Source organism: Octodon degus, unplaced genomic scaffold (assembly GCF_000260255.1).
Source record: "Octodon degus isolate 3935 unplaced genomic scaffold, OctDeg1.0 scaffold00107, whole genome shotgun sequence".
Lineage (NCBI taxonomy): Eukaryota > Metazoa > Chordata > Mammalia > Rodentia > Octodontidae > Octodon > Octodon degus.
The window spans coordinates 8699484-8711691 of record NW_004524683.1 but is presented as its reverse complement, the minus strand read 5'-3'; the positions used below and the strand labels follow the sequence as shown (position 1 = coordinate 8711691).

Genomic DNA, 12208 nt, shown 5'->3' with positions numbered 1-12208 from the left:
GAGAGGGGACATGAGGGCCTCCAGTTATAGTCTTTCACTGTTCCTGCAGTCATTCATTTGCGTCTTGTCTACCATGAAGTATCCTGAGAAGGAAGCCGAGCTGGGACTGTCGCAGGCAGCCAAATTAGAAATATTATAGGCAGTCAGACTGGGCCAGGCCCTCAAGGAGACAAGATGGAAGACAAGGTGACCTTGCAACTTGGAAGAGAGACACTCCCATATGGGCCACACCTGAAGACCAAGACAAAAAGAGGAAGCACAGCTACCTACTTCCCTAGGGATGGGCATTAGGGACTGATATCCTAAATAGGTATCAATCACCTTGAAAGAGCCCAAATGAGTCACTAGCCCAACCCCCAACAGGAAGAGATCCTGTCCCGTATTCACGCCCGCTTGCTACGTGATTCACATCCTCATTTGGTCCTGGATTTAATCAGTTTTACCTGAGCAATGGTACTTGTAATCTCATTGGTTGACCATAGTTTTGTCCCACCTTATGCCCACCTAAGCGAGTTCCCATGTCTCCTCCACCACCTTAGACCCGCCTCACCACATGGTTTTCCTCTATAAAAGTCCCTGCAAGAGGTAACTTTTGGGTTGGTGAGATGCCCAGTGGTCCAAAGCACCTATTTAGAACAAGCTTAGCAAAGCACAGGGACCGCGGTTCAATCCCCCAGCACCACATGCCAGCTAGCCCCACCCCATGGTGGGCTGAGCTGGCCACACACTAATTAATTAAAATTAAAAAAAGACAACTTCCCCAGGAACAACCCGCTCCCCCACCCCCAGACAGGAGCTTTCTTTCCCTCAATAAATATATTCTGCTCATAACCTCGATTTGTTCCTAAAACTCATTCTTCGGTTTTAGAGAACACAAACTTTTTTCCTGTGTCATTTGGAGGTCATCCACCCGAGATCAGTTTTTCTCCCTGTATCAGGACTACACTCCTGGTTTGGCTGATGGGAACGCTAAGCATTATTCAAGATCACATAATAAGGAAGCAATAAAATGGGGCTGGGCAGTCTGCCTCCACTGAGGGTGCCTGGGGCAAAGGGAGAAATGGGATGAGGATGAAGTGGGAAGAATAGACATTAATGCTACCCTGGGTGACCTGGAGTGAACCAAGGTTTTTCTGAGCCTTCACAAGCTGCTCACTGAGGAGGCTGCCTTACCTTTGACCCATGCTAGTGCAGTCCCTGCTCAGTCCCTGTAGGTCAGACAATACCCTCAAGAGGTGCTATTGGCATTGTATGAGATGTGATAAAATATAAGGTACCTGTTTAAATTTTCTCAAATTGGGCTGAGGAGATAGCTCAGAATAAGTGCCTTCCTGGCAAGTGCAGGGTCCTGAGTTCAATCCACGGTATGGCAAAAAAAAAAAAAAAAAAACACAAACAAAAAAACTCAAATGTATTACAGTAAGACACAAAGTTTGGGATGGGAGATACAGTTCATGGGCATAAATATGAGTGCAAGGTCACAAATTTGATCCCCAGTGCAAAAAAAAAGAAAAAAAGAAAAAAGAAAAGAAAAAAAGACAGTGACCCTTAAAGTACTTCCCTTGCTTGGAATACAATTACCCCATTGTTCTTGCCACTTTCAGAGGTAGTTCCAGGTCCTTTTGTGAGGGTCTTTATGGTATATGATACAAAATACAGTGAATGCAGCTATTGAGTCCATCCAGAAAAAAGAGGGCTGGTAAAAACATTGCAGTGTGTTCTCATTCATTTATTCATCAGACCTGGCTCTCTGAAACTTTAAGCTCTTCCCCCCCAAGTCACAATGACCATGAAAGGTAAACATTTTGAAACACAAGTGCACACCAGAGTCAACCACAATGGAGAACTTTCCAGAACTGCTTGAGAAAGCAGCAAGAATGATGGGTATGCATCCCAAGCAAGGGGGAACATTTTGAAGGGAATAAATGGTAATGTTTCTTTTACTGTTAAACATGGAAACCTTGGTTTTTTTTTTTTTTTGTTTTGTTTTGTTTTTCAGAACCAGGATTAAACTCAGGCCCTTGCACTTGCCAGGCAAGTGCTTATTCAACTGAGCTATCTCCCTGGCTCTCCTTAGGGGTTTTTGAGATAGTTTCACTATGTAGTTCAGGTTTCTTTTAACTCACTATTACCCAAGCTGGCTCTGAATTTTTGAAGTTTCTCCTGCGTCAGCCTCCCAAGTTATAACATCACAGGTGTGCACTGCCACAACTGAACCATTTTTATAAAATTTATTTATTTGTGTGTGTGTGTGTGTGTGTGTGTGTGTGTGTGTTTTGTTTTGTTGGCAGAATTAGGGATTGAACTCAGACCCGTGTGCTTGCCAGGCAAGCACTTATTCTACTGAGCCATCTCCCCAGCCCCTAAAATTTAAATAAATTTTTTAAAAAATCTGTTTGGTACAGGGTCTCCTACATAGCTCCGACTCATATAGTGATCCTCCTGTTTTCAGACTCCCCAGTACTGGGATTACAGACCTTTGTCACCATGATCCATGGGCTGCTGGCTCAGCGGGCCCCAGGGGCAGGGCCAATAGGCATGTGGTGTCAATGGATCGAGCCCCAGTCCCTGTGCTTGCTTAAGCAGGAGCTTAGTCCACTGAGGTATCTCAACTGGCCCCTAACACTTTTTTTTTTTTTTTTTTTGCGGTACTGGGGATTGAACTCAGAACCTTGTGCTTGCCAGGCAAGCACTTATTCTACTGAGCTGTCTCCCCAGTCCCCCATTTTAAAAAATTTAAATGTTGACTATGTTTAAGAAACGCAGGGCCGGCCAGATAGTTCAGCGCATTGAAGTGCCTGCTTAGGCAGACACAGGGCCAGGGATTCGATCCCTGGTCCAGGGCACTGGTCCCGCCCACTGGGCACACTGAGACGGGCAACTGAGGCCGGGTATGGTGACACATGCCTGGAATCCCAGCGCTTGGGAGGCTGAAAACAGAAAGATCACTAAGAGTCCAATCTGTGTAGTGAAACCCTTTAGACCCTATATGAAATACATTAAAAAAAAAAAAAATCACACCTCGGGCGGGCCAAATAGTTTAGCAGATTAAAGTGCCTGCAAGCAGGTAGCATTGAACCCTGGGCTTTTACACTGAGCTACTCCTCTAGCCCTTTTTTTTAGTGTTGCTACTGTTGTTTTTAAATTCGTCTTGCTACATCGCTAAATTGCCTAGGCTGGGTTCGAACTGCATTCTCTTGCCTCAGCCTCAGGTCCTCAGTGCTAGGACTACCTGCGTTCACCACAACATTGGTCCTGCTGAAACATTTTAAACAATTTAATGGAATATTAGGAGTTAAAGGCAAACTCCTGATTTGTAAAGGAAAAGCATTAAAGCGCCAAGAAATTCCGTGTCTCTGAAAGAAGAATTTGGGTTCCTCCCCCAATTGGAGCTGAAACCTTTGTTGTGAGGTCTCAGAAAGCTGACCACCTAGCTCCTGGCACCGAGTGAAAGCGCTGCTGTGATCCCAGCCCGCAGGGAGGGTCGGCGCCCGAGGTTGTGACCCTGCCTCTGTTCTGAGAAAGTTTCAGGGACTGGAGTCGGCTCACGGGGGCGCTTGAGGGCGGAGTCGCGATTGTCCTCCTGCAGCGCGGAGCGGCTCCGCGTGGTTTTCCCAGCTCGCGGGTCGGAGCCGGTCGTCCGGAGGAGCTCGACTGGCGGGCGCTACGGAGAGAACCGCGCTGCAAGGTGCCTCCGAGACCTCTGGCCCCGGAAGGAGGGAGCAGCGCGCTCGGGGTTAGAACTGGACTCCACCGGCTGCCAGCCGCCCCGGGAGCCCGCCAGTCCTCAAGTTCCGGAAGGCGAGTGGGGACCTGGGCCGGGCTGGGGCGTTGAGCCCACCATGGCCGCGCGCGCCCGCGGGCTATGCCATATCGCCTTCCATGTGCCCCCCGGGCAGCCCCTCGCCCGGCGCCTGCAGCGCCTCTTCGGCTTCCAGCCCCTGGCGGCGCGGGAGGCGGGCGGCTGGAGGCAGCTGGCTCTGCGCAGCGGAGACGCCGTCTTTTTGGTGAACGAGGGCGCAGGGCCCGGGGAGCCGCTGTACGGGGTGGACTCGCGTCACGCGGTGCCCAGCGCGACGAACCTGTGCTTTGACGTGGAGGACCCGGACGCAGCCGTGCGGGCGCTGGCGGCGCAGGGCTGCCGCGTGTCAGTGCCCCCAGCCAGCGTGCGGGACGCGCAGGGCGCGGCCACCTACGCGGTGCTCAGCTCTCCAGCTGGAAACCTCAGCCTGACCCTGCTGGCACGCGCAGGCTACCGCGGGTGCTTCCTGCCCGGCTTCCGACCCGTGCCATGCGTGCCCGGCCCCGGCTGGGTCAGCCACGTGGACCACTTGACCTTGGCCTGCACGGCCGGCAGCTCCCCTGCACTTCAGCGATGGTTTCACGACTGCCTGGGCTTTCACCACTTGCCTTTGAGCCCAGGTGAGGATCCGGAGCTGGGCCTCGAGGTGGCTGCAGGGTCTGGGCGAGGGGGACTGCGGCTCACTGCCCTACAGACCCCAACATGCAGCACCGTCCCCACCCTCGTGCTGGCCGAGTCCCTATCGGGAGCCACTAGCACACAGGATCAGGTGGAGCAGTTCTTGGCCCGGCACAGGGGGCCAGGCCTGCAGCACATAGGGTTGTACACTCCCAATATCTTGGAAGCCGCGAAGGGGATGGTCGTGGCAGGAGGCGAGTTCCTCATGCCCCCCGAGGCATACTACCAGCAGCCTGGCAAAGAGAGACAGATCCGAGAGGCAGGGCACCAGCTGCGCCTTCTGGCCCAACAGGGAATCCTGATAGATGGCGAGAAAGGCAAATTTCTGCTACAAGTCTTTACAAAGTCCCTCTTTGCTGAAGGCACCTTCTTTCTAGAGCTGATTCAGAGACAGGGGGCCACCGGCTTCGGCCAGGACAACATCCGGGCACTATGGCAGTCAGTACAAGAGGAAGCTATCAGGAGCCAGGAAGCCTGAAGGGACGCGGAGCTGGGTGCACTCACTGATCCTGGAGCTTTGGGGAATCCCATCTCAAGGTCTGGGGCTGAGCAACACCCAGGAGGCCAGCTGGAGAAAAGCTCTGCTCTGGGGCCCAGTGTGGCCTCTGTCTCAGAACCTGTGAGCAGTTGAGTCTCACTGTGATCCAAAGAGGTGGAACTGTTCTTTTATTTTTATTTTTTTGTGGAGCTGCGCCAGGTTTGTTGGCACGGCCTCTAGGTGTTGGGCCTCTTGGTAGTGAAGCGGGGCTTTTGCTGGCGACGCAGGACCCGGTGAGGAACTTGATCTTGGAGTTGTGGAACTGCTTGACAGTGGGCCGCCGGCACTTGCTGGCTGCGATCTCCTCCACCTTCATGATTTGGATGGAGTGGGTGCCGGCTCGGTGCCGGGAGCCCATGTCCAGGTAGCACTGCTGTGACGGCGCCTGCTGTGGTCAGGTCCTGGTACTCCCGGTACATGTGGGTGCCACTGCGGGAGTGATAGCGCAGCCAGAAGCCAAAGTTCTTCACCTGCAGTGGAGACTTCTCAAACACCTGCACACAGTAGACAATCTCCTCTGAAGATTTCATCTTCTTCAGCTAGGACACAAAGTACCAGAAATGGGACTTGGTGACATGGTTGTGTGTGAAAATCTGCATGTGGTAGAGAGGCAGTGTGTGGCACTTTGGGGTAGGTAGACAGCGCCCCACCACCTTGTATTCCCGGAGTGTGCCCAAGGCCTTCATGGTGCTCCCTTCTTGCTTGCCCCCACCCACAAAAAGGGTACTGTTTTTTTTTTTTTTTTTTTTAGCGGAACTGGGGATTGAAAGGGTACTGTTTTTTAAAAACTAAATTTCTTACAGTTTAACATCTAATACATACTCAAGATAAAGAACAAGCAAAGAAGTACACAATTAGGTCAAATAGAACCAGTATTTTTTTTCTTTTTTAAAAAATCAGGAATCAAACTCAGGACCTTACCAGGCAGGTGGCTTTTGTCACTGAGCTACACCCCTGGCACCTTCTCCAAACAGCCAAATCCCTATGCTCTGCCCTCAACTTCATGCCCCAGTACTTTTGTTGATGTCTTTTTCTGTTTATACAATAAGTTCATGTACATTGTGGCAGGCAGGAAACACAAAAAGGGACAAAGTAGACAACAACCAGTATTTTTGAAGACTTTTTTTTTTTTTTTTTGGTGGAACTGGGTATTGAACTCAGGGCACTTGCCAGGCAAGCTCTTATTTTACTGAGCTATTTCTCCAGCCCTTTGAAGCCTTTATATTCCTCTGATCACATTTCTTCCCTCCCCCCTCACCAATTTTAATTACTAACGCTTTGCTTTTCTATATTGTTTCACTACATATGATATATATCCTTAATAAAGATTTGGTTTTTGAGGTAGGAATTTAAGAATAAGTCCTCCAGTGCTTTCCTTCTCTCTAGAGGAGCTACCGCTGCAGGTGGGAGCAACCTAAGTCGGGATTATCACAATCACCTGCCCTAAGGTGATGCTACTGCTCCAATCAGAGTTGACCTGAGACCTAGAGTGAAGGTGTTGGGTGTCAGCCCCTGGCAGGAGTCCCCTGCAGCTGCTGTCACTTTCTGCAGGGGAAAGGGGAAAGCAGGTGCTTTGGATGGAACCTCATTTGTCCAGAGCTGTCTGGAAGCTCAACCAGGGAGTCAGGACCCATGACTTTCTGGGTCCCTCAAAGGTAAGAAATGAAGAAGGCAGGGAGAATGTAGGAAGCTCTTCAGAAGACTGAAAACATAAGCACTTTATTAAACCACAGGATTCTCGGAGGTAGAGTTCAATAGAATTCCAAAGGCATCACTGGGCTGCACTGTTGAGAGGCTGGAAGTAATTATCTAGGACTTGCTGGCCCCGGCTGGGCTTTTTGCAACTGGATGGAGCAGACACCTGGGAATTTCTGGAACCCTGTACAGAAGCCAAAAGAGGGAGATACTAAGGAGGGAGCATCCGGATCCTCTCCATTTTGCCAATCTAGATCAGGTTCTAGCCTAGAATGCTAGATCCCTCTACCTGGCTCCAACTATCGGCCCCTTCAATCAGCACTCCAAAAGGCAATCCAAGAACATCTTCCTAAGGTGTAAATTCAACTCTCCTCTCCTTACCCAAGATACATCAGTAGCCTGGTTCTCATGCCCTGACTGAGCGAGCAGGTGCAGCAGACCAAACCACATGCAACTCTGAGCACTGCAGACTGTGCTGTGCCCTACTTTAGTGCCTCTACTCTTGGGCCTGGGAGGAACATTTTGCTGGTACCCCTCCAAACCTGAAGAAAATAACTTATTTCTAGGACCCCAATTAGCAAACTCTTCCTCCAAGTGACCTTTCCCAATTGTTTCGTCCCAGACAGAACTGATAGCTCCCACTCTGCAGCCCAGAAAACCTACCATGAACATCTCACACACCTAGAAGACTATTGCCTTGATCCCCAGGTCAAGAACTATTTCCTCTGTCCCCTGTAAAACCTGGAGAATGTTCAACCTCACACATCAAAATGCCTGGAAAACCATGGATTCAGATCTAGGAAGAGATGGTTGCCAAGAGACTCACCCTGAAGATCCCTGGTTGATGTGCCTCATAAACTCGGAACACCTGGCCAAGAAGAGGAGACAAGACAGGACTGGCACCTTCTCCAAACAGCCAAATCCCTATGCTCTGCCCTCAACTTCATGCCCCAGTACTTTTGTTGATACAGTTTCTCGGTTTATACAGTAAGTTCATATATGTGGCAGGCAGGAAACACAAAAAATGACAAAGTAGACAACAAATGTGCCTTTTTCATGGCAGTAGAGACAGCTGCACTTTGAAATTCTTCACGAGTCAGCCAGCGGGCACCGGGGGGTGCGGTGGTCACTGGGTTCTGCTCCTCCAGGGTGAGGCTGAACACTTGATAAGTCAACTTGATGTGAGAAAAGGTGTGCACCACCTGAGGAAGGGGAAGGGGCTGAAACAGGATTGTGACTGTGGCCAGAAACAGCTGTCACTGCTGGCCCCTCTGGCACACTTACCTCCCCAAGGTGCTGCAGGCGGGTGGCTGGGAGGGGCCCGGCCCAGGTCTGCAGTTCCTGCAGCAAAGCCTTGCTGGGATGCTGTCCTGAGGGTGCCACAGTCACCGATGGGAATTCCCATAGTCCTGCCAGCAGGCCTGGGGGACAGAGCAGCCTGGTGTGGGTTGGGTCTTGGCTGCTGACTTCTCTATATCTCCCCACTGCTCATCTCACTGCCCCCCATGCCCAGTTCCCTGGTACCTGAATGGGGCCTTTGTACCAGCAGAAGGCGAGTACCTCCAGGGGCTCTGGGTTGTTCGAGAACACAAGTGGCAGAGTGCTCTTCCCTGGGGGGCCTTCGGCTAGGCTTTCGGGGAAAGTTGGTCACTCCAAGGGTACAATTCCAGGGTTCTGTGTGGGGCAGGCACAGCCGGCACTGTCCAGTATTGGGAGCTGAGAACAAAGATGCCCAAGCCATGCTCAGGCCAGGAGAATAGGTGCCATGCCCAGAGTCCAGGCTGGGCCAGCTCTACAGAATCCTACTGGAGTTAGATGAACTGGAATGAAGCTTCCATAGGCTGTTTCCTGACAGCCTAGGGGCTGGGGTTATGGTTGGGATTGTTCTCACCACACTCTTCCACATCAGGACCTCCTGGTGGGCTCTGTGAGGCAGAGGGCTGCTCTCGAGTCACCTGAGAAGCACAGGCAAAGCATAATGGGAAGGGTCCCTCCCTAGGACTCTGGCTGCTCCTCCCCCACTGTGCTCACCCTCTGGTGTGCCCGACACAGGCTATGCACAGGGCAGCTGCTGCAGAGGGGGCGCTGTGGAGTACACACTGTGGCCCCCAGTTCCATGGCTGCTTGATTGAAGTCTCCTGGCCGGGCTGGGTCCACTAGCTGCTGGGCTAGGCTCCTACAAGAAGGAAATACTGCTATGAGCCAAAGATTCTTTGAAGGAACCCCTGCCAACTCCTTCCATTTCCCAGGATCTTCCACTACCCTACCAGAGCTGTTGAGAGACAAAGTTGCTACTGGGATCGGCACCAATGGCCCGTACACGGCACAGCACTCGCATGACATTCCCATCTACCACAGCTGTTGCCTGGTACAGAGGAGCCCAAGAGTTAGACTAGGCAAGGAGAAAGGGGCATAAGGACACAAAGAGGCAGGGGCCTACAGTTCACCTGGTCAAATGCAATAGATGCAATGGCCCCGGCTGTGTACCGGCCCACACCGGGCAGGAGCTTCTGCAAGGCCTCTGCTGTACGTGGCATGTGGCCCTCTAGTTCTCCTACCACCTAGTTAGGGGAAGAAAGCTCAAAGTTATGAGACACCTCAGGCCTTGGGACCCACAGCCCCTTGCCACCCCACTACCTTTTGAGCTCCTTCTTGCAGCCGACGGCCACGAGAATAGTAGCCCAGGCCAGCCCAGAGCTGGTTTACCTCCTGTGGATATGGTCACAGGGCAAAGAAATCAGTAGTCAGTCCCTTAGGTGTCTTTATTCCCCTACCCAAGAGTGGCTCTCACCTCCAGGGAAGCACTGGCCAGGTCCTGTAGTGTTGGCCACTTCTGCAGCCCCAAGGCAGGAAAAAAATGAGTAAAGGTTGCAGGTGGCAAGGGAAGCCAGCTATTCACCCACCCCAAAGTGTAGGCTTCATCTGCAGTCTGGCCCGACCTTTCCCTCCCTCTCCTGGCATCCATCACCTGCATCCATCGGGTATAGTAGTTGATCACTGTGGCAACCTGGGTCTGCTGCAGCATAACCTCTGACACCCACACTAGGGGAGAGGGTTGGCATGAGTACACCGCTCACCTACCTGCTCCTTGTCTGCAGCCCCCAACCTGAAGACATCTAGGCAAAGCATCCCCACCTCAGAAGAGGCACTGACCAGCATATGCCCGCTTGTCTGGGTCCACCTCATCCTCTGCCTGTCAATGCAGCCCCACATGGGATGTTAGTGTGAAAGAGGTTGGCTGCTGACCTCCTGCCCCAGCCCCTTTGTCCCTCACCTACTTACTCGTCTTCTCCAAGGCAGGTCCCGCTTCTCTCGATCATACCAGCTCAGCAGGTTCCCCCGGAAGGCTGTGACTTCTGCTGCATCTCTGAATAGATGGTATGGGGATATGGGAGCCTGTAATACCTCCTCTTCCTGCTGTCCAGCTAGGCCTGCAGGGGCCCCAGGATATTTAGAGAGCGGCCCTGCACAAGATGTGCTTCCACTTAGAGCTTCCCCCAACCCAGCCCCTGCTTAAGCTTTGCAGCTGGAGTCACACCAGATTCTAGCCCCATTTCTGGCCTTAATTTTCTCAGTATGATACTGCTGGCTCCATTGTTTCTGGGCCATAAGAAAAACCCAACAGTTTTACTTATTTATTATTTATTTATTTTGTGGTACTGGGGATTGAACTCAGGACCTTGAGCTTGCCAGGCAAGTGCTTATTCTCCCTAGCTATCTCCCCAGCCCATATTTATTTTTATGTATTTAGTACAGAGTCTACAGGGTCTCACTATGCAGATCAGACTCGTAGTGATCCTCCTGTTTTCAGCATCCCAAGTGCTGGGATTACAGACACATGCCACCACGCCTAGTCTCAGTTGCCATCTCAGCGTACCCCTGGGGCAGGCACATTGGGCACCAAACCCTGGTCCCTCGTCTGCCTAAGCAGGTGCTTTAATCCGCTGAGCTATCTGACCAGCCCCTAAAAGCCGACAGTTTTAGCCAGGCATAACATAGTCATGCAGGGTTTCCTGTTTATAAAACAGGTTCATAAGCGCATTTCACACCATGAAAGCCACACAAGGGAAGAAATGCCCAGACTACTACTCTCCTTTCCTGGTAAGAAAGCACCAATCTGAGCCATAATCCTGAAGTCACACAGCAACAGTCAGAATTAGACCTTCAATTAGTGTTTTGTGTCTTTCTCCATACCATGCCCCCTGCCAGCTGGGACGTGTCCCATTTCATGGCTAGTGAAAGCAGCTTCGAGGCCCAGCTTCTCACCATCAGGGGCAGGGGCAGGGGCAGGCGGCTTGGCCTGCCTGCTACTGCGGCGACGTTGCTCCCTTCCCTCCTGGCTGGCTGTCCGCTTCCTGCGACCACTTGCCATAGCTGCTCGTGGCTTCCTCACGATGGCCTGAAACAGAAAGACGCCGCCAAGTAGTGGCAGTGAGGCAGTCTTGGGTCCTTACAGGAGTTAGAGTGCCTCTCTCCCTATACCACTTATGTGGTGTCCACTTTCTTCTTGCGCACCGTGCAAGATGCCCACAACTTTCCTCTTGGCTCTGGTGGCACCAAGTCAGGTTCAGTAGAGCTGAGCAAGGGGACTCAGAGGCCCAGCATGAACACAGCCCTGGAGACACACAAGAAGGCCAGGTCAGATGGGCCAGGGCCCGGCCTCCTGTTGGGAGAGCACTTGTGTATTCCTGATGCTTTTCATGATGAATGGAGAGTGGTTATTTCAGGGTGTCTGGGAATGAAGGACAGGATTCCCTGCTTATAGATGTAGCATGGTTACACTAAAAGAGCCTTTAGTAGTCAACTAGTTCAAAACCTTCATTTGCTAGAAAGGAGAAACCAAAGATCAGAGAGTCTTCCCCAGAAAGACCTGCCTGGGGAAGATATGGCAACTCAGTGGGGATATAGGTAAGCTGCTTTATTCTTAATCTTTTCTGAGCCTAGTAAATCATAACTGGTGACTATTAGCAATGAAAAAATGTATCTGACTGATCCTCACTGCTCCCTGACTGTTCTTTGGCTGCCTTTTCTGTTTTGAGACAAGGTCTCACTGTGTAGTTCAGACTGGGCTTGAACTCACATTATGTAGCCCAGGCTGGCCTTAAACTCTCAGTAATCCTCCTACCTCAGCCTCCTGAGTGCTGGGATTATAGATGTGTACCACCATACCCAGCTTGAGGCTTTTTTTCTTGGTGGTGGTGGTGGGCTATTGAGACAGTATCACTATAGTTCAGGCTGGCCTCAATTTAGAGCAATCCTCCTGCCTTAGTCTTCCAAGTGCTAGGATTATAGGTGGTATGCCACCAGGATGGGCTTACCTTTTCTTTTTCTTTTTTTTTGCAGAACTGGGGATTGAACTCAGGCCCTTGCACTTGCCAGGGAAGCGCTTATTTCACTGAACTACCTCCCCGGCCCCTTACCTTTTCTTTTTCTTTTCTTTTTTTTTTTTAAAGGTCTTTTTTTTATATTTATTTATTTTTATTTATTACATTTAT

General features: G+C 51.2%; 2 protein-coding genes and 1 pseudogene across 6 annotated transcripts in view; 1 reads left to right on the top strand and 2 right to left on the bottom strand.

Moving 5' to 3' along the window:
* The first annotated feature begins 3624 nt into the window (after positions 1-3624).
* The window catches only part of Hpdl (4-hydroxyphenylpyruvate dioxygenase like), a 15910-nt gene continuing 7326 nt past the window's right edge, over positions 3625-12208 (top strand). Inside the window, exons 1-2 of one of the 2 annotated variants that reach the window (XM_004639193.2) lie at positions 3625-5132; positions 7336-7517. In XM_004639193.2, coding sequence (XP_004639250.1) covers positions 3843-4958 — 1116 coding nt within the window. In that variant the 5' untranslated portion in view covers positions 3625-3842 and the 3' untranslated portion in view covers positions 4959-5132; positions 7336-7517. Of the gene's footprint in view, positions 5133-7335; positions 7518-12208 lie in introns of those variants that run through there. The other variant, XM_023724161.1, reaches the window with a different exon arrangement.
* Positions 5124-5748, bottom strand: LOC101566867 (annotated as a pseudogene).
* The window catches only part of Mutyh (mutY DNA glycosylase), a 13750-nt gene continuing 7480 nt past the window's right edge, over positions 5939-12208 (bottom strand). The window contains exons 2-15 of one of the 4 annotated variants that reach the window (XR_002822766.1): positions 10980-11112; positions 9996-10144; positions 9867-9906; positions 9682-9755; positions 9505-9546; positions 9351-9422; positions 9161-9274; positions 8981-9078; positions 8745-8889; positions 8605-8668; positions 8238-8429; positions 7998-8134; positions 7617-7915; positions 5939-5979 (exon numbers count right to left, since the gene is read on the bottom strand). Coding sequence is in view for 2 of the 4 variants with exons in the window: in XM_023724158.1 (XP_023579926.1) it covers positions 6790-6897; positions 7540-7581; positions 7763-7915; positions 7998-8134; positions 8238-8429; positions 8605-8668; positions 8745-8889; positions 8981-9078; positions 9161-9274; positions 9351-9422; positions 9505-9546; positions 9682-9755; position 9996 (1242 nt within the window). In the remaining 2 variants the exon portion in view is untranslated. Of the gene's footprint in view, positions 5980-6721; positions 6898-7539; positions 7916-7997; positions 8135-8237; positions 8430-8604; positions 8669-8744; positions 8890-8980; positions 9079-9160; positions 9275-9350; positions 9423-9504; positions 9547-9681; positions 9756-9866; positions 9907-9987; positions 10145-10979; positions 11113-12208 lie in introns of those variants that run through there. The other 3 variants (XM_023724160.1, XM_023724158.1, XR_002822765.1) reach the window with 3 other exon arrangements.